The 23,654-nt window shown below is 46.2% G+C and overlaps 1 protein-coding gene across 1 annotated transcript; it reads right to left on the bottom strand.

The window, feature by feature from the left end:
* Positions 1–1,855: 1,855 nt before the first annotated feature.
* On the bottom strand, positions 1,856–10,620 carry LOC121291187 (mucosal pentraxin-like). The gene is made up of 3 exons (XM_041212277.1): positions 10,525–10,620; positions 9,858–9,984; positions 1,856–2,481 (listed from the first exon to the last, which is right to left on the bottom strand). Exons 1-3 carry the CDS (start codon positions 10,618–10,620, stop codon positions 1,856–1,858), a joined length of 849 nt encoding a protein of 282 aa, XP_041068211.1.
* Positions 10,621–23,654: the final 13,034 nt, after the last annotated feature.

Genomic DNA, 23,654 nt, shown 5'->3' with positions numbered 1-23,654 from the left:
ATAGGCCAGGTTTAGAAGTCTGAGCTAACAGGATTTTCCAAATCTATCTCAGCACTACCCTCTCCTCCAAGGGGTCAGGACTATTCCAGCCCCTTGGATTAGTTCCCATATCTCAATGACATTAAATTTATAGAATTGTCTTCAGTTTCACTGGCAGAATGAATTCAGCTCATGCTGACTGTGGCAACACTCATCTCTGAGAGACTGGAGTGCATAAACCTGAGCTGGCACTGCAATGCAGCGCTGACAGAGTGCTGCACTATCAGAGGTGCCAGCTCTTAATTATTACATGAAAGACCCCATCTCTCCTTTCAAGTGGATGTCATTCATAGAAGTGAAGAATTCTCCCTAATGTTCTGGCCAATGTTTATCTCTCAATCAACATCACTAAAACAGATTATCTAGTCATTAGTACCTCCATGTTTGTGGGAGCTTGCTGTGCATAAACTAGCTGTCATTAAAACTGACTATTCTTCAAAAAGATTTTGGATGTGAAATGCCTTGGGTCATCCTGAAGTTGTGCAAGGTGCTATATAAATGCAAATTATTTCTTTTAATTAACTCCATGGAATGTTCTACAGAATAATTATTGAAATAAAGAACCCTGTCGAGGCTCGTGCCTTCCTCAGGGTTACCACACAGTTTGAGCCAGGGCAGATAGAGCTAGCAGGGTATTTAAGCGTGGGGTGCATCATTGCTGAACTTAGTCAATCCTGCTCCAGGTTCAGCACACATACCCCATCACTGAAAAGTGGGTCATTAGCAGAAACCTTGCCAGATTTTTGGAATGAACACACAGCACTGGATTGCAATCAGCTGCTTCCAAACAGGCTGGGGATGGAAGCTGAGCTTCCTGCTCTGTGTGGTAATCTCAGTGCCTGACTGGACAGTGCACTTAGTTCAATTGATATGGGAGAGCTGGATTGTACTGGGTTTAGATTGAAGATTAGACACACACACACAGACACACACACACAGGCACTGTCCTTTCCTTTTTGATGCTCTTTTATTAATATGATGAAGCTGCAACATTGCAGTTTGATTACAATCTCTTGTCAGGCAAATTAAAATGTGTGAGTGTTACAAATCATGGTATAATATCAGCAACAAGAGGGCAAGAAAGAGAGAGGGAGATAGAGGGAGAAAGTGGCAGCGCTAACAGTAATAATCATAAATCAGCCCTGTCAGCCTGTCGTAATCCAGAACAGAATCAACTTTGACTAAAATGAATTTCTCACAGCCTGCCCCTCAACCTCACACACATACACTTTTGATTCTTTTATTGTCTCTTTGTGGGAGACAGAAGTCAGCAAACTCCCTCTGTCACCTTTATTTACTGGATCACCTTGTAACTGAGATAGAGAGCTAATCCCACTGGGAATTTAAAATGGGCATCGGTGGCATAACTGAGGAAGAATATGTGGACAAGTAGGTGGACTTTTTGGTTCTGAGCAGTTTGTGTGATTTCCTGGGTTTTAATCGGGGTTGAGTATATAGTGCAACATCCTGGGCATTTACACCAAGCTGTGTCCTCTACCCATCAATCTAATTCCCTGCCTCTCTCTGCATCTCTCTCTCTCTCTGGTGCAGAATAACAGTAGCTCTGTGAGTTTGAAGCCATTACCCAGATACCCAGGAAGATAAGAAGCTAAAAGATCCCAGTCAACAATCCCTGATCCAAACATAATCAGCCCTGTGTCAAATTCCCCTTCATTCTAGATCTAAGTTCATTATTTTTGCTTCCTGGTCTGATTATGATAGAAGAGATTGCAATGTAAGGCAATGATCCATTAATGTAATTTGGTGGGAATTTCTGCCCTTAAGCGTGTTCCTTCTCATCTTAACCTGGTCCCACCTAAGAAATTGAAGTTGCGCACTCATCATTGTCTTGAATATTCACTTTTCCACTTGCAGTATACCGTATTGTTGCCCAGTCGATAATGTTCCCCCCAGGACAATGACAACCCTGACTTACAGCCTTGATCTCACTGGCAGTTAAAACATGGTCCCACATATTAACATCTGTTATCTCCCCAACAAAACTCTGACTCCAGTCAAACCCTCCACCAACACTGTCCTGATCCTGACCCAGGATAATTACACCTCCAACATGCACAATTCCCCCCCTTTTAACAACTTTCCGTATACTTCGTTCTCCATTCACCCAGAATGTTGCCATTCCCCCTGCAGACTCACAGGTCACACAGATATGTCTCAGCAGTGCATTCATTTTTGGGAGGAAGAACTCAACTTTAGCATCTCCAAACTCCAGGGAAAGTCCTCCATTACTTCTTTGCCAGATTAACAGCTCGTTGTCATGATTTGACGTAGCATAGGAGAACAGCGCATACTCGTGAGATGCTTCAGAAGCTGCCCTCAGACAGAGAGTAAAGGCAGACAAATTGGGATAGTCCTGTGGATACAGTCTGACGTAACTGGTGGAGGTTTTAGTTGGAAATATCAACGACTTCCGTTCTAAACCTGTAAATTATCAAGAGTTTAGATCGTGAGGAGCTGTTTGAAATTATTACGTTCATGAGAGAGATAGAAAACTGATTTATCATTGAGAATGAAGGAAAGAAAGTCTTGTGTTAAGGTAGTGTCATTCACAACTTCAGCACTTTACAGCTAGGTATTTATGTTTGAAGTTTAGGCATTGTGATTTTGGAAGCATGGCAGCCAATTTGTGCACAGCCCACACACAGCCGTGTATTAATCACCAGATAATCTGTTTTGGTGATGCTGGTTGCTGGATAATGTTGGTCAGGACACCGAGGAGAATTCCCTGCTCTGCTTCAAATAAAAACCTTTTACGTCCATCTGAGTGGGCAGGTGGGCCCTTGGTTTAATGTCTCATCTCAAAGAAGGCACCTTCAGTGGTGCAGCACTCCCTCGTACTGGAGGGTCAAGCCTGGAATTTATGTTCAAGTCTTGGGAGTGGAACCTGAACCCACAGAGCTCTGACTCAGATGTCAGAGTGTTACCCACTGAGCCACAGCTGACAAAGAGGGGAAAGACTGACCTGAAGCTGATGTGGAAAATAATGAAGTTCAAGTGCACCAGACCAGATTATTTGTTACTGAAACATTTCTGCCATGTAGGCTAAATGGGCATAAGGTGGATAAGGGCATCACTGGGAAAGGCAAAATTTATTGTCCATCTCTAACTGCCCTTGAGAAGGTGATGCTGAGCTACCTCCTTGTCAACTGAATGTCTTGCTAGGCCATTTCTGAAGGTGGTTAAGAGTCAATGACATTGCAATGTGTCTGGAGCCACATTTAGTCCTGGCCGAGTGAGACACGTTCACATAGACACTGTGCTCCCTCAATAAATAGTACAAAGACTGTTCTTTCTTTGCTGCCAGCTCATAAAATCATAGATTCACACAGTGCAGAAGGCTGCCATTCAGCCCTTCAAATCTGCTCTGACAATTTCAATGGGCAATCTAATGGGTCCCACGCTCACTTCCCCATCTTGCTCCTCTTGCTGCAGTTTTTCCTCCTTCAGGCATTTATCCATTTTTATTTTGAAAGCTACTACCTACTTCCACTTTGCTATTAAACAATATACTCTAAATCCTAGTCACTCATTGGGCTCTAGTTCTTTTGCCAGTCACCTTAAATTTGTGTTCCCTCATAATTGATCTTTCATCCATTTGGAATAGTTTCTCTTTGTCAAAGATATTCATGATTTTAATCACATCTATCAAATCTCCTCATGTCCTTCTCTGCTCTGATGTTAACAATGGATATAACTGTAAACTTTCACTCTCCATCGCAGTAATCATTTTAATAAATCCCCTCTGAACCCTCTCCAAATCCTTCAAGTCTTTCTTGAAATCTGATGCCCAGAAATTAGGCACAATATTCTGGTTGAGGCTGAACTAACATTTTATATAAATTTAGCACAAGTTCCTTGCTTTTGTCATCTATGCCTCTACTTAGAAAGGCAGCACGGTTTATTAACTGTGTTAACCTGTCCTGCCACCTTCATAGATTTGTGCACAAATACCGCCCCCCCCCCCACCCGTATCTCTCCTTTGCAATTGGATTATTTAACATGTTTTGGCTCCCCTCATGCTTCCTACACAAAATGTCTCACTTCACACTTAACATGTTGAATTTCAGCTGCCACGTGTCTGCCCATTCCCCCAATCCATTAACATCCTCTTTAACTTTATTAATACCTTCCTCACTGTTTAGTACATTTCCACGTTTCTACAGGTTTCAGAATTGTGCCCAATATCCCCAAGGCCAAATTATTAATCTATGTCAAAAAAAAACAGTGAGTACTGAATCTTGGGAAACCCCACTGTATACCTGTTATGGCACAGCTGACGGTAAATGCTGAGCTGCTCAAATCTCAAAGGGAAACTTGAAACAACTGCCATAATGATTTGCAAGTTGTGTAAATTTTGAGATGCGGGCCTTGAATTCAGTTGTAATAAGACCTCTAAGTCTTAATGGTTTGTTACAAAGCTAAATTAAACCTTTATTTATAGAAGAAATGATTTTAAGTAAACAAATAAATCTACAAATTACCACTATGATAACTTCTAAATCCCCTAATTAATCTAGCTCCCAGTTACACATTTGTTAGGGCAACAGTAAGACACAGGATTTAAAAGGCAAAGCAACACGATGCCCTGAAACAATCCAATTCAAAGTGAATTTTCTTAACTTCAGTTCTTTATAGGAAGAAGCTGCAGGCTTAGATGCTGAAGGCTTTTCATGCCTTTTAGATCTTAGAATTCCTGCCTTTACAAATAGCCCTCTCTCCTTTATACATATGTTGCCCTTTGAATGCAAATTCCCATTGTTTCACTATATCTTTGGACTTTAACTTAAGAATAAAAAAAACTATCATAGTACCAATTTTACCAGTAAGTTTTGGGAAAAATAAACACACTGGGCAGATTTTTCTGGTTTCCCGCTTGCTGATGCGCAAAATGACGCGTGATGACGTCTGGTGTGCATCCTGACGTCATCACAATATTTTGTTCGGCGGGTGTGCGCTGGAGTCAGCTGCACGCCCACCGAAATGCCAACAGCCAATAAAGTCCATTAAGGAATTAATTAAAGTAGTTAAGAATGCTGCCCGTCCAAACTTAAGGTTGCCGGGCAGACAAAGAGCCCAGGCGGCCTTTGCATTTTTCATGGAACCTCATCCACGGGCGGGATGATGTTCCATGAAGTGTTTAAAAATTGAATAAAAATTTCTCAAAAAATTCACTGACATGTCCCAGTTCATTTGACACTGTCACGTGAGGGGACGTGTCTTAAAATTTTGTAATTTCTTTATTTACATGTTTAAAACTGAAACTAATCTCCCTGAAGCACCTCTGTGCCTCAGGGGGATTTCTGCACTCTTTCGCGTGCATGCGCAAAAGAGCGCAGGCCCCGACTCAGGGAATCCCCCCAGCCTGCACAGGGAGTGCTCTGCGCTTCTGGGAGTGCATCATGCTGGTCGGGCCTTAATTGGCCCGCCCACGTAAAATGGCGGCGCGGACCTGATCAAGGGCGCCAGTTGGGTTTGCGCCCACCCCCACACAATTCTCCCCACTGTTTCTGAACTTCGCTTGGCTAGGTAACACTTTTCATCCCTCCTTTGAAAACAATCTGGTCTGGTTTATTTAAAAATGCAAATGTTCCCTTAAACTTATGGTTTACCTACTTAGCATTTCAAACCTAGCTCATCTTCCGCCACATCAAAGTCTATCTGCTGCCTTTAATTTATTTAAGTCCACACACGCACACACACCCCTATAGACACAGACCCCACTATTACTCTACTTTACAATAAATTCCAATAACATTATAACAATTATTATATCTTCCTGTATACCTCTATCCAACCTGAAAGGAGCTCCAATTCTCTCTTGGCTCTCCGTTGGCTGAGTTTGTACCAGACTGCCTCTGTCTCTTTAACCTGATGGCCTTCAATATTGCTGACAAGCCTAGGATGTGGTAATTTATAAAACTTAGTGTTTCATCTCTGAACCTGCCTGCACTGTCCTGCCAGCGCTAATATTTGTTCAAAATATCTCAGGGATTCATCCCAAAGTGTACAGCGGAAACTTCCCCTCATAGACTGTGACCACGTCAGTTTTCTAATTTTTTTTTAGAAAAAGCCTAATTTCACTTCTTCGAATCAAGTTTGAGCCTAGAGTCCACTGAAGCACAGTCCATGTTGTTTTGCATGTTATGCACCCCCCTCTGCTCGGTCTTGGATCATCAACACTGCTGCCACTGTGTGTAGAAGATGGAGGGAGTGAATGTTTAAGGTGGTGGATGAGGAGGCAGTCAAGTGGGTTGCTTTGGCCTGGATGATGTTGAGCTTCTTGAGTGTTGTGGGAGCTGCACTCATCCAGGCAAGTGGGGAGTGTTCCATTACACTCCTGACTTGTGCCTTGTAGATGGTGGACAGACTTCGAGGAGTCAGGAGGTGAGTTACTTGCCACAGGATTCCCAGCTCTGACTTGCTCTTGACATCACAGTATTTATATGGCTAGTCCAGTTCAGTTTCTGGTCGATGTTAATGCCCTGAATGGCGACAGTGGGGGATTCAGTGATGGCAATGCCATTGAACGTCAAGGCAGATGGTTGGATTCTCTCTTGTTGGAGACGGCCATTGCCTGGCACTTATGTGGCATGGATGTTATTTGCCGCTTATCAGCCCAAACATAAATATTGTCCAGGGGCAGAATTTTTTGCTCGTCAGACAGGGCACGCCTCACCTGAACGAATGTAAATTGACTCGTGATATTTCGCATAGCAGGCACGCTCGGGAGTTGGAGCTGGTCTCGCCACAAGTTAAGAGGCCAGTTAAAGCCCTTGACAACCCAATGATTTAACATTGCCCGTGCAATTTTTCACTTGTTGCACGGGAAAAATAGGCAGGCGGGCAGCCCACAATTTGCAAAACCTCAACCATGGGTGGGATAAGAAGGGTCAGCAGCATTGTCAATGTGAATATTGAGAAGTTTTAAAGATAACTTGCTGCTGACCTATTGGTACTTGTCAGCTTAATCACTGAACAGGGCTAAATTCTAAGCATTGGTGTCTTCCAGGCCCCAAGGATTCAGACAGTGTGGACCCTTCCAGGTATCAGACAGCATTCCCTTACTCTCATAATGGACGTTGTGATCTCCCCTAGAGACACCTCCACTGAGGAGGAAGAGAGGGGTAGAAGGGAGAGGAGGCCGGATGTCCCAATGCAGCTTCCAGGGGAGCGACCTGTGGGAGGAGAGGCACAGGCACAAGGGGCACAGGGCCAGCTGGTAGCCCAAGGTGGAAGGGGCTGCAGAAGACACCACTATCCTGCTGCCAGGGTTAACAGGCGGCGATGCAGCTACCTCAATATGTCCGGGGTGCAGTGCCAAAGGAGGCTTCATCTGTCAAGGGAGACTGTGACCTCCATTTGCCAAATGATCGGGCCTGAGATCAGCTCCGACTGTGTGGATAGACACCCCATGCCAGTGGCTCTGAAGGCCGCAGTGGCCCTCAACTTCTATGCCTCCAGTCTTTCCAGGGCTCAGTGGGGGATCTGTGTAGAATCTCCCAGTCAGCTGTCTACAGTTGCATCAAGCTGGTGACTGAAGCTCTGTTCAGGCGGGTATTGACTTTCCTTCATTTCCATATAGACAAGACCAACCAGGCTGAGCGAGCCAGAGGCTTTGCAGCAATTGTGGGTTCCTCTGCATCTAGGGTGCCATCGACTGCACACATGTGGCCATCAAAGCGCCAGCGGGTCAGCCGGGTGCCTTTGTTAATAGGAAGGAATTCCACTTGATGAACATGCAGATAGCGTGTGATCACAGGATGCAGATTCTGCAAGTCTATGCAAGGTACCCAGGCAGCTCCCATGACATGTACATCCTCAGACACTCCCAGGTCCGAGGCTCTTCTGTGCTCCAGCCTGATTGGATGGGTGGCTGCTGGGGGACAAGGGCTATCCCTTGAAAAGGTGGCTCATGATGCCTCTCCACCACCCAAGAACAGAGGCCGAACAGCAGTACAATAGGAGCTATGCCTCCACAAGGGCTGTGCTAGAGAGAACATAGGTCTTCTGAAGATGTGCTTCCAATGCCTGGACCATCCAGGGGGTGCACTACAATAGTCCCCGGAGCAGGTGTCACTGATCGTGGTTGCATGCTGCGCTCTCCACAATCTGGCAATGGTAAGAGGGGACCCATTGGAGGAAGAGGATCTTGTCTCAGCTGCACAAGCCGCAGATGATGAGTCCTGTAGTGAGTCAGAAGAGGAGCATGGGAAGGAGAATACTGAAGATGCGGAGGCAGACCTCAGTAACCTCCAGGGACACGTTGATCTAATGCTCCTTCAGCTAGGCTGCCAAATAAGAACTATCACCTCATGTCAGGGCTGCTGCCTCTGTCCTGGATCCCAGAAATGATACTTTCCTTGGCCCCCAAGATACAATCAGTGCCTGTGCAATAAAGTTTTGAGCCACCCACATTCAGCATGAGATACTGGCGTACATTACACCTACAAAACAAATGAAGCATACCCAGGCCAGTAACACAAAAGCAAATGTAATTTAACATTGGAACTCACACAGTCTTGAACAGAACTATATCCGGTGTTGGTAGTCACACCATTAAAAAAAGAAAAACAAAATGGGGAAACAAAAGATCACCAGTGACCAGTCCCTCTTATGCTTAAGGTGCTTTAAACTTACGTTTACGGATACTACGTCTAGGTGCACCCCCATCACTGGCACCATCATTGGAGACAGCCTGCTGACTCTGGTGTCCTGTTGGCCTTGATGACCTTGGCAGTCGTCCTCTGGCCAGTGGAGCTTGTGCTGGCCCCGCCTGGAAAGGAGCGGCCAATGCCACGACTGGCATCTCCCCAGTCACTGCAGCCTCATCAGATATGATGGTCACTGGCAGAGGGGCAGAGGAGCTGCTGCTATCATCCAGAGCGCCCTGAGAGGAGCCCGCAGAGATGACAAGCAGCTGGTCCACCAACAGGAGGTTGCTATGGCCCTCCCTGCATGCCATTGATGGATGGGCACTTAGCTGGGATACTGGGTGCCCCATCTATCTCACACATGGACACAGACCACCAGAGGTCATTGCCTGTGTGAGGGCTTACAGGTCCAAGTGCAACCCCAGGAACCCTTGATTCTCTCCCTGGACCAGCCTCTCCATGAGAGTCGACACTCTCTCAATGGAGAAAGCAGAGCTCGGCCATGAGGGTCAATGCAGTGCTCACACTCCGCAGGGACTCCTCCATAACGGAGACCATGGCATAAATATCCTCTTGGATCTCCACCAGATCCTTCCACACACCCTGCTGGACATCCAGTATCTGCTGCCTAATGGACAACTCCAGAGGCCCATCATCAGCTTTCGACTGAGCATCATCCCGGTCATCAGCAGTCCTCTGACTGCCGGCGCCCTGGGCACTCTGCCTTCAGCTGCACCTCAAGCGAGTGTGAAGTGCCCTCACCAATGTGCATCGAGATACCAGCTGCCGAACTAATGCTCACTGAGGTACTGGTATCTGCGCTGGTGCCTGGTTCAGAGAATGGGTGTGACGCAGGTGCTTGAAGAGCATGGTGGTCCTCCAGGGTCAGGGGTGGCTCTTCAGGCTTTGGAGAGCGAATGCCTGCTGGTGAAACTAACAGGGAGAAGGACTTGTCATTAGTTAAAGTTATCACACTGTCACTATGCATGCCAGGCACCCTGGTGAGACAACGGAGATCTGCATAATGGTGCCCTCGTCTTTCGATTATCAATGGGGTCTCCAGGCTTGAAGTTAACATCAATGAAGAGACTACACTAGTATGGTTGCACAATCTGAAATTCTCACCTCAGTGCACTGTACTCATACCTTCACCTGACACCCCAGCCTCATCGCGGCTGCTTGACTCAGGTGCATGGCGCCTCTTGAGCTCCAAGACCTCCTGCTCGTATCGGGAGAAGATGTAGAGATGCGGGTTCCCCCGCCATTCTGCTACCTCTCAATATTGTTATGGGATGTCTTCTCCTGAAGAGACAGGGCGCATTGATTAATTCGCTATCTACCCACAGCGCCTTTGCAGCTTGGCCAACCCCAGCTGAGGAAAACCTTGCAGGGCAGATCTCTCATGGGCCTCAAGCCACAAGGCACTCAGTCAAAGCAGCCAGGGCTCACCCTGTTGGCCAGTGCTGGTGTGATTGACAGCTGGCACTCATGCCCTAACATCCCTGAGTTCCACGGAGGGACGGCCAGCTCAAAATACCTCTCCACCCTGACCCATGCCAACAAGGTACTCATTCTTCCTGAGTGCAGCAGGTCATTGAAGCGCTTCCAGCATTGTGCCCGGGTGTGCCACAACACGTCGTGGCTGCTCACCCGGGCTGCCTCCCTGCCACTTCTTCCCATGTCCTCTTGGTGAGGTGGCCTCTTCCTCTCATCTCTGGGGACTAGGGTGTCCCTTCTGGAAGCCATCAACTCCAGGAGGACAGTGAGGCACTCACTGGAAAAACAAGGGGGCCTAATACCCTGCTGAGCTTACCATCCACGTGGTCTCTACATCCACATTTGCAGCCTTGCCGCTGCTGCAATTCTGGGGCTGCCTGCGGCATTGTTGAACCGGCCACCAGGTCACCATTGGACCCAGTGGCCAACTGGCCCCCACCCCGCCCACCCCTTCTCGGAGGTTCTCCAGCTGGGGTACACGCTGGGCAGGCCTTAGTTGGCCCGCAAGTGTGAAATCACGGTCCGGCCTCGATTACGGGCAGCCGTCTACTTCCTGACCACCCCTGCCCGCCCTCACCGAGCTTACCGAACGAGGGCAAAATTCTGTCCTAGGTCTTGCTGCATTTGGACATGGACTACTTCAGTATCTGAGGAGTCACGAATGGTGCTGAACATTGTGCAATCATCAGCGAACATCCCCCACTCCTGACCTTATGATGGAAGGAAGTTCATTGATAAAGCAGCTGAAGATGGTTGGGCCGAGGACGCTACCCTGAGGAACACCTGCAGTGATGTCCTGGAGCTGAGATGATTGACCTCCAACAACCATCCTTTGTGCTAGGTATGACTCCAACCAGTGGAGAGTTTTCCCCCTGATTCCCATTGACTCCAGTTTTGCTCGGGCTCCTTGATGCCACACTCGGTCAAATGCTGCCTTGGTGTCAAGGGCAGTCACTCTCACTTCACCTTAACTGATCTAGACTGTTCTCCTTTATTAGTCTATACTTTATTTTCTCCAGGATTATTTTTCTAAAAGCTTTCCCACCATGGAGGTGAAACTGACTGGCTCAGATGAGAGTTTATCTTTACACCTTTTTGAACAACTGAGGAACGTTTGCAATTCTCCAGTCCTCTGGCACCAGCTCTGTATCTAAGGAAGATTGTGATCAGTACCTGCCCTTCCTTCTCTCAGTGAGATTGGAAGATTGTGATCAGTGCCTGCCCTTCCTTCCCTCAGTAAATAGTCATCTGGGAGTATAGAATTTAAGTATTGCTGATAAAAAAGAAACATGTCAGATCTTTTCATCTTGCACTCATCAGGACACTTCGCAAGAATACCCATATAGGAGGAAGACAACAATTTATACTCTATGTGAAGAGAGGGCTGATTGGTTGGCAAGTAGAATCTGATTGAAAGAGATGTTGCCATAGAGAATGCACCAATGATGGTGACTGACAGTTAACTGCAAAGCATTGTTTGACTTTAAACCAGGGAGCTTGTTTCAGCTAAACAAAGTAAGTGAGAGCCATTCACTAACTCACTACTCAGGGCAATGCCTTGACCAATCAGGGTCCTGAAGAGAGTTAGACAAAAATCTTTGACATGTCTCTTTTTTCAGCAATTCCCTTAGTAACTTAGGGTATCTCCCATTCCGACTAGGGGCTTATCCACTGTAAGACTGCCAGCTTTCTAAAGCCTTCCCCTTGTCTAGTTTTATCTCATCCAGTATTCCAGAAACCTCCTCATTTACCATCGGTTTGGCAAAGTCCTCTTCCATGGTGAACTTCAAACCTGAGACTACACCATGAAGATATTCAATGGTGGAGAGGAGGCAACACAGTCTTGTCCTTCATTCATTAATACTTGCTCAGAAATCTCTGGATGTTGACTTACTCCCTCTCCTTACCTAAGATACTGAGCCCAATGCTAACACCACTCCCCCCCACTGCCCCAACCCCCTCTCCCCCATCCCACATCCCCCTCACCCACCCCCCCACATCCTCTTGCCCATCCCACCCCCACTCTTGCCCACCCCCACACCCCCTTGCCCACCCCTACACCCCCAAATTCCCACCTGCTTCATGTAGTTGAATCTGGTCATTATCATGTTCCTGTTTTCTGGGAGCTTGCTGTGAACAAATTGGTTGCCACATTTCCTACGTTGCAAAAATGGCACCACTTCTGAAATACCTCACTGACTTGAAGTGCTTTGGAATGTGCCAGGGCTCTGAAAGGCACTATAGAAATGCAAAACTCCCTCCTTTAAGCACACTGGGTGAGATTAGCTCAATCAGCAAAGATCAGGAATGAAACCTGGGATCTTGCTGCCCTGTGTGGGGCTCAGTCCCATAACCCTAAAGTATATTCTGAATGCTGATTGCACTCTGTATGCTCTGTATTACAGCACTGTTATGGGCACAAGAGTGCGATAGGAGGACCCTGGGACAGGCAGTCAGTAGCACCTAGAGGAGAGCAGAGGAGCTATAAAAACATTGTGAGAAGCAACAAGAGTTTGAGAGCAGAGAGGGAGTTCGATGAGGAGGGAGGAGGTGCTCTATTCCTTTCCAACCTTTCCTCAGAAAGAAGAGCGGCTGCGGCCTTGGTAAGTACAACCTGTGAGTAAATTAGAAATTGTAATATTTTTAAACAAGCTGCTATACTTGGATTTAAGCTACAGAAACTTGAGCTTCAGACCTCGAGCGGCAGCTGGATTCACTGTGGCTCATCCATGAGGCTGAGAGCTACATGATAGCATGTTCAGAGAGGTGGTCACACCGTAGCTTAAGGGACTGGAGACATAGGGAATGGGTGACCACCAAGCAGTCCAAGAGAAGTAGACAGGTAGTGCAGGAGTCCCCTGAGGTCCCAGTCACAAATCAGTTTTCTGTTTTGGAAGCTGGTGAGGGCGCTGGTACCTCAGAGGAGCGCAGTCAGAGCCAAGCTTGTGGCGCCACGAGTGGCTCGGTTGTACGGGGGGGGGCAGTGTTGGGGGCGGGGGGGGGGAGAAGAAAGAAAGAGCAACAGTGATAGGGGATTCATTAGTTAGGGGAGCAGACAGGCATTTCTGTGGCCGTAGAGAGCGGCTGCAGGACATTCTCCTTAGGGTGGGTGATCAGCCAGAGGTCGTGGACCACATTGGTACCAATGACTTAGGTAGGAAGGGAGATGTGGTCCTGCAATCAGGATTTAGGGAGCTAGGTAGGAAATTCGCAAGCAGGACCTCAAAAGCAGTCATCTCCACATCACTGCCGGTGCCACAGGCTAGTGAGTACAGAAATAGGAGGATAAGGCAGATGAATGTGTGGTTGGAAAGATAGTGCAGGAGGGAGGGCTTTAGATTCCTGGGACACTGGGACTGACTCTGGGGGAGATACCACTTGTACAAGCCGGATGGGTTGCACCTGAACAGAGCTGAGACTGAGTTCCTTGCTAGTGCTATTTGGGGGGCTTTTAACTAACTCGGCAGAGGTGTAGGAACCAAGAGAAAATATTAGAGATAAATACCAGGGAGGGACAGATAGCACTAGTATAGAAAATAGTAAGTTAATAAGTGAAGTCGGGGTGAAGGAGAAAGTAACGAAATGTAAATCAGGGTTACTATGCATGTATGTGACTGCACGGAGTATAGTAAATAAGATTAGGGAGTTACAGGCACATATTGACGTGTGGAAATATGGGCCCGTAACTCCCACGCTCCACAGTATCGGATTTGGGGGGTACCCCAAAGGTGTGCTGGGGAATCCCTCTGGCAAGTTCCCAGGTAAGGGTTTGTATGGCAATTGCCCAGAAGTGCAAACTTCCTCTGGACAATTGAACTGCTCTGGGAACCATCCGAAAATGTGGTTTGAATCGCAAACTTTAGATGGCTCCACTGGGGTCACGCCAATAGTTACCCAGGAAAAGTTAGAATTAAGCCTCTTCTAACTTCTAAGTAACTATTGTAAAGACCCAGACCGACCCCATGGGACTCCCCCCACACCCCCGACCTTGACCTCCCCTCACCACCACAGGACTCCAACCCCCCGACCTTCAACTCCCCCCCCACCCCGACCTCCGACAACGCCCCACCCCCGACCAATGACCACCCCCTCAATTCCACCCACCCCCCCCCCCCCCCGACACCCTGGCCTCAGAACTCCTCACCTCAGATAATCACCATCCCCCCTGTACACCCCCTGAAACCCTCCAATCTTGGAAACCCCCCAACATCCCCCCCTGACATCGGGCCCCACCAACGCATTACCCCGTGCTCCAAACTCAGACCCCCTAACACCTCCCCCCCCCGCCCCGGACCGCAGAACTCCCCCACTCCCCCCTTGGACCCCCAGCCACCACCCTGACCTCGGACCCCCGCAACCACCCCACTGACCTCTCCCCAACCCCCAGACTCTGGACTACCCACAGACCTCGGATCCCCCAGCCTTGGACAGCCCAAAACTCTTTGGCCCAACCAACCCCCAGATTTTGACCCCACTCCCGGACTTCCAACACCCCCCCTCCCAGAGCTTGGACCATCCACCCAACACCCAGGCCACTCCACCCCTGACCCCTGGCCCCCACCAACCCCCGGACCACCCCACCAACCATCAGACCTCCCCACCTTCCACCCTGCACCACCCTCCCCAAACACCGGTCCATACCCCCCTCAATCCTTGGACCACCTCCCCCACTTCAAACCCTGGGCCACACCCCCATCCCCCGCACCACCACCAGCCCCCCCTCGATCCCCCAAACCACTCCTCCCAACACCGACCTTAAACCCCCAACCCCCAAATCCTATCCACATACCTTAGACACCTTCCTTCTCCCTAGCCTGTCAATTTGCCAGGCCCTTTAAACTTATCTGCTTTACAACAGCAAGTGCCGTAAGTATGCTGGATCTAGACTTCGCTGGGGCCTGCGAGGATTCTTTTGATGCAGGCCCCGAGCAGCTCCAACAAACAGAAATATCAACGTTGTTTTCAAGACCAGGTAAGTACCTTAGAAGATTATATCTTCTAATTTCTACAGGCCAAGCACTTTCGGACGCTAGTCAGAGTTTACGGCCCATGATGTTGTGGCAATAACAGAGACCTGGCTCAAGGGAGGGCAGAACTGGGTGTTAAATATTCCTGGGTACAGGGTGTTCAGAAAAGATAGGAAATGAAGGAAAGGAGAAGGGCTGGTGATATTGGTTAAGGAGCGCATTGCAGTGCTGGAGAAAGAGGATGTCCAGAAGCTTCAAGGACAGAGTCAATTTGGCTAGAGCTAAGGAACAAAAAGGGCGCAATTACATTGCTCGGTGTAGTCTGTAGACTGCTAACTAGTGAGAAGGACAAATCTGTAGGGAAGTTGCAGAGAGATGCAAGCATTATAGAGTAGTTATAATGGGTGACTTTAATTACCCGAATGCAGACTGGGACAGTGATAGTGTAAAGTGTGGAGAGGGGCAAAAGTTCCTAAGTTGTGTTCAGGAAACCTTTCTGTGGCAGTATGTGTCCAATCCAACAAGAAATGACACACTGTTTGGCCTGGTTCTTGGAAATGAGGTGGGCCAAGTGGATCAAGTGTCGGGGGTGGGGGGGGAACAGTGATCATTGTATTTTATGTTTTAGGGTGATGATAGAAAAGGACAACAGACAATCCAGAATAAGAATAATTAACTGGATGAGAGCCGACTTCGATGGGGCAAGAACGGAGCTGGGCAAGATAGACTGGAACGAAAGATTGGAGAGTAAACTATAGCTGAACAATGGGCTACCTTCAAAACAGAATTGGTTCAGGTACAGTCATGAAATAATCCATCGAAAGGGAAAGGTGGGGCAAACAAATCCAGAGTTCCCTGGATGAAAAAGGAGATAGAAATGAAGATAAAAAAAGAATAAATGTGCCTATGACAGGTGTCAGGTAGAAAATATAATTGAGAACTAAGAGGAATAAAAAGGTTCAGAGGGGAGGTGAAAAAGCATATTATAGAAGCAAAGAGGGATTATGAGAAAAGACTGGCAGCCAACATAAAAGGGAATCCCAAAGTCTTCTATAGGCATATAAATATTAAAAGGGCGGCAAAAGGAGGAGTAGGGCCGATTAGAGACCAAAAAAAGAAATTACACATGGATGAAGGGGCCATGGCTAAATTATTAAATGAATACTTTGCATCCATTTTTACCAAGGAGGTAAATACTACCTAGGCCATGGAGATAGATGAGGAAACTGTCACAAGAATTGTCCAAATTGATAAGGAGGAAGTGTTGAATAGACTGTCGGTACTTAAAGTTGTCAAGGCTCTGGGACCAGACGAGATGCATCCAAGGATATTGAAGGAATTGAGAGTAGAAATTGCAGGGGCACTGGCCATAATCTTTCAATCTTCCCTAGACTCAGGGGAGGTGCTAGAGGGCTGGGGAATTACAAGCATTATGCCCTTGTTCAAATAACGTTGTAAGGATAAGCCCAGCAATTATAGACCAGTCAGTTTAACTTCAGATTCTAGAAATAATTATTCAGGATAGAATTCATCATCACATTGAAAAATATGGATTGATAAGGGAGAACCTGGATTTCTAAATGGGAAATCTTGTTTAGCTAACTGACTACAAAATTGGCTGAAAAATAGGAAGGAAAAAGTAATAGCCAATGGGTATTTTTTGGGCTGGAGGAAGGTTTGTAATGGAGTTCCCCAGGGGTTGGTATTGGGACCCTTGCTTTTCCTGATAAATATTCATCATCTGGATCTCGGTGTGCAGGGGACAATTCCAAAGTTTGCAGATGATACGAAGCTTGGGAATGTTGTAAGCTGCAAGGAGGACACTGAAGAACTTCAAAACGACATAGGTAAATTGGTGGAGTGCATAGATAAATTTCAATGCGGAGAAATGTGAGGTGATGCATTTTGGTAGGAAGAATATGGACAGACAATTTAAAATAAGGGGTGTAATTTTGAAGGGGATGCAGGAGCAGAAAGGGTGTATTTGTATAAGACACTCATTAGACCTCAGCTGGAGTATTGTGTACAGTTCTGGGTGCCACATTATAGGGAGGATGTGAACACATTGGAGAGAGTGCAGGAGGGGTTTACAAGAATGGTTCCAGGGATGAGAAAATCCAGCTATGAAGGTAGATTGGAGAGATTGGGAATGTTCTCGTTGGAGAAAAGAAGGTTGAAAGGAGATTTGATAGAGATACTCAAAATCATGAGGGGCCAGACAAAGTACATAGGGTGATAATTGGAGGTATTTCCCCACACCTAGTCTATCTCTGAGTCTGTCCCATGTGTCGATGTCTCTTTCCCGATGCTCATAAAAGGATCAAGAATGAGAGGGCACAGATTTACCTGCAGATACTGACTGGTAACCACATGCCACAAGCACAAAGAGAATGAATGTGTCCTGCCTGTAAAAAATAAATAATCAATGAGTAAATTCATTTCATTTGGCACTGTTGTAGATCCATTGAAAATTAGAACTACTGCCCAGCTTCAGGTGTCTTCCCAACACACAGACTCCCCACCCCGGTACTCACTGCAATTCTTCAGAAAATGAGTCTTGTCCTGAGGTGAATCCAATAACCCGTGTTCACAACCTGCTCCAATTTATACTCTGCTGAGCTCAGTCACAGCCGATTGTATTGAAGTGAATGAGGAGGTGGAGCTAACACAGCAAACATGACTTTCTGACATCACCAAATTTTTACAAAGATCACAAGATAATTAGGATGGGTGTCCATTCGGCCCATCTTAGTTCATCTGTTCAGAAAGATGATAAATTTCACCCTCCCCACTTGATTGTTCCAGTGATAATCGGAGGTATTTCCCCACACCTAGTCTATCTCTGAGTCTGTCCCATGTGTCGATGTCTCTTTCCTGATCTCAGTTGGAAATTTCCCTCATATTAGTTGCTCACTCCCTTTGTACCAGCATAATCTCAGAAGTTTGGAACTCTGGGTGACTGTTGTGGGGACAGTCTTTGTAGGGCTGGATTGTGTACAAGAGAATTGGTGTTTTAAATTAAACATTTCACTGGCATTTACCCTGTAACATTTAACTTCATGTTAATGAGGAGGACAGTAATATTTCCACAATAAAACGCAAAGGAAGAACTTGCATTTATATAGTGCCTCCTGACCTCAGGATGTTCCAATACAATTCACACCTAACAAAATCTTTTTGTAATGTGGGGAAGCTTGGCTGTCAATTTGTGCACAGCAAGATTCCATAAACAGCAATGAGCTAATGAGCAGATCTTCCATTCTAGTGATGTTTGAGGGATAAAAATTGGCCTGTCTAGCATCCTGAGAATGTGTTACTCTGCAGCACAGCACAGTCCGTAGTACAAAATTCTCTCTATTCAGGACACTATCCAGTAGGGGACACTCTTCAGTACAGGACAGTTCCTGGTAAAGGACTTTAGGATATGCAGGCTTTGATCAATAAACGTTGGCTGACAGAGAGGAACTGGAAAGGTGTGGTAGTTGTGTTCTTGGCTATTCTTGGAAATGAGATGAACTTCGTTCTTTCACCCAATCAATGATACTGATGTTTGCTTTGGGTGGATTTTTGGGAGATCTGCTTTTCTCTGAATAGTATCAACAATGGAAAAAACCTGAATACACAAACGAGGCTCTGAAAAATGTCAGGTTAGTAAAAGCATTGATGGAAAATAATGTTTGTGTGGAATTTGGCCATCAGCTAAAAGCAACCTGTCTGTATTGAAGCTGTTTTGCAAAGACTGAATTCTAACCAGGAACCAACTGGCGGGTATTTTGGTGACAGACTAACCCTGGGTCACACCCTGGGGAAGCTATATTAGACCCACAGTGACAGGTTTTAGACAACTGCTGACTGAACTCAACAGAACGGAGATTAAACCCAGAATTCCTGAAACAAGTGAGATTAGTGAGATGAACATTATAGTAGAAGTCTCGCGGCATCCAGTCAAACATGGGCAAAGAAACCTCCTGCTGATTACCATCTACTGCTCTTGCTCAGCTGATGAATCAGTATTTCTCTGTCTTGAACACCATTTGAAAAAAGCTCGGATAGTGACAATGGTACAGAATGTATCCTGGGTGGGGAACTTCAATGTCTATTGCACCAAAACTGAGTGACGTGGCTGAGTCTTGAGGGACAAATCTGTCAGACTGGCCCTGTGGTGAGGGAAGCAACAGGAGGGGAAAACCTGCTGGACCTTGTCATCACCAACCTACCCGTTGCAGATGCCTCTGTCCATGACAGTATTGGTAGGAGTGACCATCTCACCGTCCTTGTGAAGACAACATCACATCCATCCTGTTGTCTGGAGAACTTGGGAGGTGAGTGCACATTAACTTTGCGCAGCACCCATGAGGGTCGTTTGTTGGACTTCAAGGTTGAGACACATTGGTGAGGGGGGTGGGGGGGTGGGTGGTGTGGGGGTGGCGGTGGCGGTGCAAGGGCTGCTCTGCAGTTGAGGCGAGTTAATGCTGCCCTGTGATTGAAGGTAGTCCACAAACACGTGCACGGTGGGAGAGGAGGCAAATGGCCACTCATTAAGAAACCTTGTATAAATTGACCATTCCTCCGCAGCTGAGACACTTCATACTGCTTGGAGTCGGGCCTCCAGCTTATCTTCTCACTCAAGCAATGCAGAGGTATGAAAGTGCCACTAAGTGCCCAGGAGCTTTTCACCCCTCAGGAACAGACTGCAAACTAATGAGCATTTTAGTGGACTGCAGAACAATTTGATGACTGGGCACGTTGTACAATCTCCTTGTGAAAGTGTGCAGTTTGTAATCTCACATATTTCAGGGACTCTGGGTTTAATCTCTGATCTGTGTTGAGTTCGCAGTTGTCTAAAACCTGTCACCGTGGGTCTAACATGACTTCCCAAGAGGATGACCCAGGGTTAGTCTGTCACCAAAATACCCTCCAGGTGGTTCTTGGTTAGAATTTGATCTTTGAAAAACAGCTTCAATACAAACAGGTAGCTTTTAGCTGATGGCCAAATTCCACACAAACATTATTTTCCTTCAATGCGTTCATCAACCTGACTTCTTTCAGAGCCTCATTTGCCTATTTAGTTGTTTACCATTGTTGGTACTTCCATGGAAAAGCAGATCTCCCAGTCCCTTCGTGAAAATTCCTCCCAAAGCAAACATCAGAATCAAACCATATCACTGACTGTATCAAAGAACAGTTGCCATCTGCTCATAATCTCATTTCCACGAACAGCCAAGAATACAAATTACACACATTTCCACCCTCTCCATGTTGACATTCAACCAATATTTACTGATCAAAGCCTGCACACCCTGCATCCTGTACTAGGAAGCAAGAGTTTGCCAATTAGGATGGTGATCTGAACTGGAGAGTGTCCCTTACTAGAAAGGTGAACAGGACTAGAGGGTGGCCCATGTTGAAAGAGTGTCCTGCACTGGAGAGGGTCCTGTACTGGAGAGGGTCCCCTGCTGGAGAGTGTCCCGTGCTGGTGAGTGTCCCGTGCTGGAGAGGGTCCCTTACTGGAGTGTGTCCTTTACTGGAGAGTGTCCCGTACTGCAGAGTGTCCCTTACTGGAGAGTGTCCCCTGCTGGAGAGTGTCCCATGCTGGAGAGGGTTCTGTACTGGAGAGGGTCCCCTGCTGGAGAATGTCCCGTGCTGGAGAGGGTCCCTTTCTAGAGAGTGTCCCTTACTGGAGAGGGTCCCGTACTAGAGAGGGTCTCTTATTGGAGAGGGTCCCTTACTGGAGAGTGTCCCATACTAGAGAGGGTCCCTTACTGGAGAGGGTCCCTTACTGGAGAGGGCCCCGTACTGGAGAGTGTCCCTTACTGGAGAGTGTCCCCTGCTGGAGAGTGTCCCATGCTGGAGAGTGTCCCGTGCTGGAGAGGGTACCATGCTGGAGAGTGTCCCTTACTAGAGAGTGTCCCTTACTGGAGAAGGTCCCGTCCTGGAGAGGGTCCCTTACTGGAGAGGGTCCCATACTGGAGAGGGTTCCTTACTGGAGGGTGTCCCTTACTGGAGAGGGTCCTGTACTGGAGAGTGTCCTGTACTGTAGAAGATCCCATACTGGAGAGGGTCCCGTACTGGTGGATGTTGAGACTGCAGAGTTTCCTGAAATGGGTACCCTTGTTGGTTACTACATGTGTGATTTCAACTCCAACTCTTACTCTACACTGACTGCTCTAGTAATCTCCTATTGGTTACTATGGATCATGTGACCTTCCTTAACAAGTAATATTCTTAAAGGTCATGACCACATTACACACCAAATAAAACCATAATTACTACAACTACTCACAAACTGTGAATGGCTTTGTTAAATCTGTCAATCTGAAGAAAGCCGGACATTCAGTTACTGCACGTCGTGCATACTCATATTTAAATCGACAGGAAGAGTGACAGAGTCATTAAATTATTTGAACAAACCTTATTCAAGACAGGATGTAAGTCAGTTAGTTTGACATCAATAGTGGGTAAGGTTTTAGAAACAATAATCTGGGGAAAATTAAATCAAAAGGCACTTGGAGAGGTTTAATTTAATTAAGGGTTGCTGACATGGTAAAAGCTTAAACTGACTGACTGATTGAATTGAATTTTTGGATGAAGCAACAGAGAAGGTTGATGAAGGGAATTTGGTGGCTGTTGTCTGTATGGATTTTAAGGAACTGTTAACAAAATACCACATAAAGGTCTGGTTAACAAAATTGAGGCTCATGCAATAGGAGGGTCAATGTCCAATTGGATGAAAAATTAGCTTAAGGCAGTGAGTTGTAGTAATTATGGTTTTCTTTGGTGTATAATGTACCTTTAAGAGTAATACTTGTTAAGGAAGGTCACATGATCTGTAGTAACCAACAGGAGATTAGCATGGACTACCTCAGCCGTCAGTGGAGAGGTAGAGTTGGAGTTGAAAATCCACATGTAGTTGCTGTTAAGTATATTGGAAATAAATTTAATGTTTTATCCAAGAAGTGTCCACATTCAACTCTATCATTAATAGCACAACTTTGCCACCCTATAACAAACTGGCAATGAGGATAAAACTGGATTGAACAAAAGAAATCAAGTTAAAGAGAAATTAGCACTGCACCTTGCCCAGTGATTGTAAGTAGCAAGCTCCATTAGAATTGAAGAAGTTACCCCCTCTCAAAACTCCAATTTGGGTGAATTGATCCTTTTGAACCTGCCGCAAAAAAATTGGTCTCAATATATCGACCGCCTTGCATTCTTTTTTCAAGCAAATGAGATTACAGGGAAGAGACAAGCGATCCTCTTGAGTACTTGTGGAAGCAAAACGTACAGTCTGATTTGAAATTTGATGGCACCCAATGCCCCAGATTCGAAAAATTTTGATTAATTGGTGGACCTCGTGAAGGGTCATTTCCAATCCAAGCCCTCAGTCATTATGCGGAGGTTCAAGTTTAATTTATGAAATAGAGCCCCAGGTGAGACAATGGCCTGCTATGTGGAAAATTTGAAGCAGCTATTGGAACATTGTGAGTTCAGCATGACTTGGAATAGCATGCTCAGAGATTGTTTGGTGTATGATGTGAAAGAGGACACTATTATAAAGGTTGTTGTCAGAGGCGAATCTGGATTTCAGGAAGGTGCTAGAGATGGTGCTGGCCATGAAAAGGGCAGTAAGAGATTCAAAAGCAATACAGGGAAGGCAAAATGGCAACGTCCTCCACACTGAGTGGGAAACCTTAGCCAAAATAGGCATGATAAAGAGAGAATCCACCAAGAAGCAGGGAACAGACCCCATTAGCCAAAGAATAAAGAAAAATAACTTAGCAGCAAAATTGAAGAATAATTTTAATAGAGGCCAAAACAATTAGTCTTTTAGCGATTGGCAGTTTAAAAAAATCTAATGTTACTATTGTCACAGAAATGGACATATGATGAGGCAGTGAAAGGAAAGATTCAAGCAGGCTTGTAAACAAAAGAAGAAGCCCATTGAAATTTACAATATAGAAGAACCTGAAACAACAAATTCAGACATTTACTCATTGTTAAATCTGAAAGTTGGAAAGACAGAAGCAGCATTTGTCACAGTAAAAGTAAATGCCAAACCTGTTAGAACAGAAGTAGACACTGGAGCTTCCACTACAGTAATTGGGGAACATACCTTCAGATATTTGAATAATGGTGAACATCAATTAATTTTAGAAGAAACAGCCGCCAAGCTAAAAACATATACAGGTGAAGACATTCAAGTAAAGGGCATAAGCAGAGTAATTGTCCATGATGGAAGCCAATCCGCAAAGCTACCCTTGATGGTGGTAGCAGGTGAAGGGCCAAGTCTCCTGGGGTGAAATTGGTTCAAGGAGATTAAGTTAGAATGGGCTGAAATTTTCCAGTTAAGAGCAAGTGGGCTACCAGAGCTACTTAGAAAGTATGATGCCATCTTCAAGGATGAGGAAAATCCAGGACTGCAGGCCAAGATTCACATAGATCTGGAAGCAACCCCTCGTTTCATGTAGGGGAGACCAGT

The sequence above is a fragment of the Carcharodon carcharias genome, chromosome 19 (assembly GCF_017639515.1).
Source record: "Carcharodon carcharias isolate sCarCar2 chromosome 19, sCarCar2.pri, whole genome shotgun sequence".
Classification (NCBI taxonomy): Eukaryota; Metazoa; Chordata; class Chondrichthyes; order Lamniformes; family Lamnidae; genus Carcharodon; species Carcharodon carcharias.
This window is presented reverse-complemented; position numbering and strand designations above follow the sequence as displayed.

Coding starts and splice junctions, on each gene's coding strand:
- LOC121291187 (XM_041212277.1), bottom strand. CDS start 10,620: ATGGTGACCTGGTGGCCGGTTCAACAATGCCGCAGGCAGCCCCAGAAT. Junction 9,985..10,524: donor ATGTAGAGACCACGTGGATG/GTAAGCTCAGCA, acceptor CAATATTGAGAG/GTAGCAGAATGGCGGGGGAA. Junction 2,482..9,857: donor GGCTGGGGTGTCAGGTGAAG/GTATGAGTACAG, acceptor GATAATTTACAG/GTTTAGAACGGAAGTCGTTG.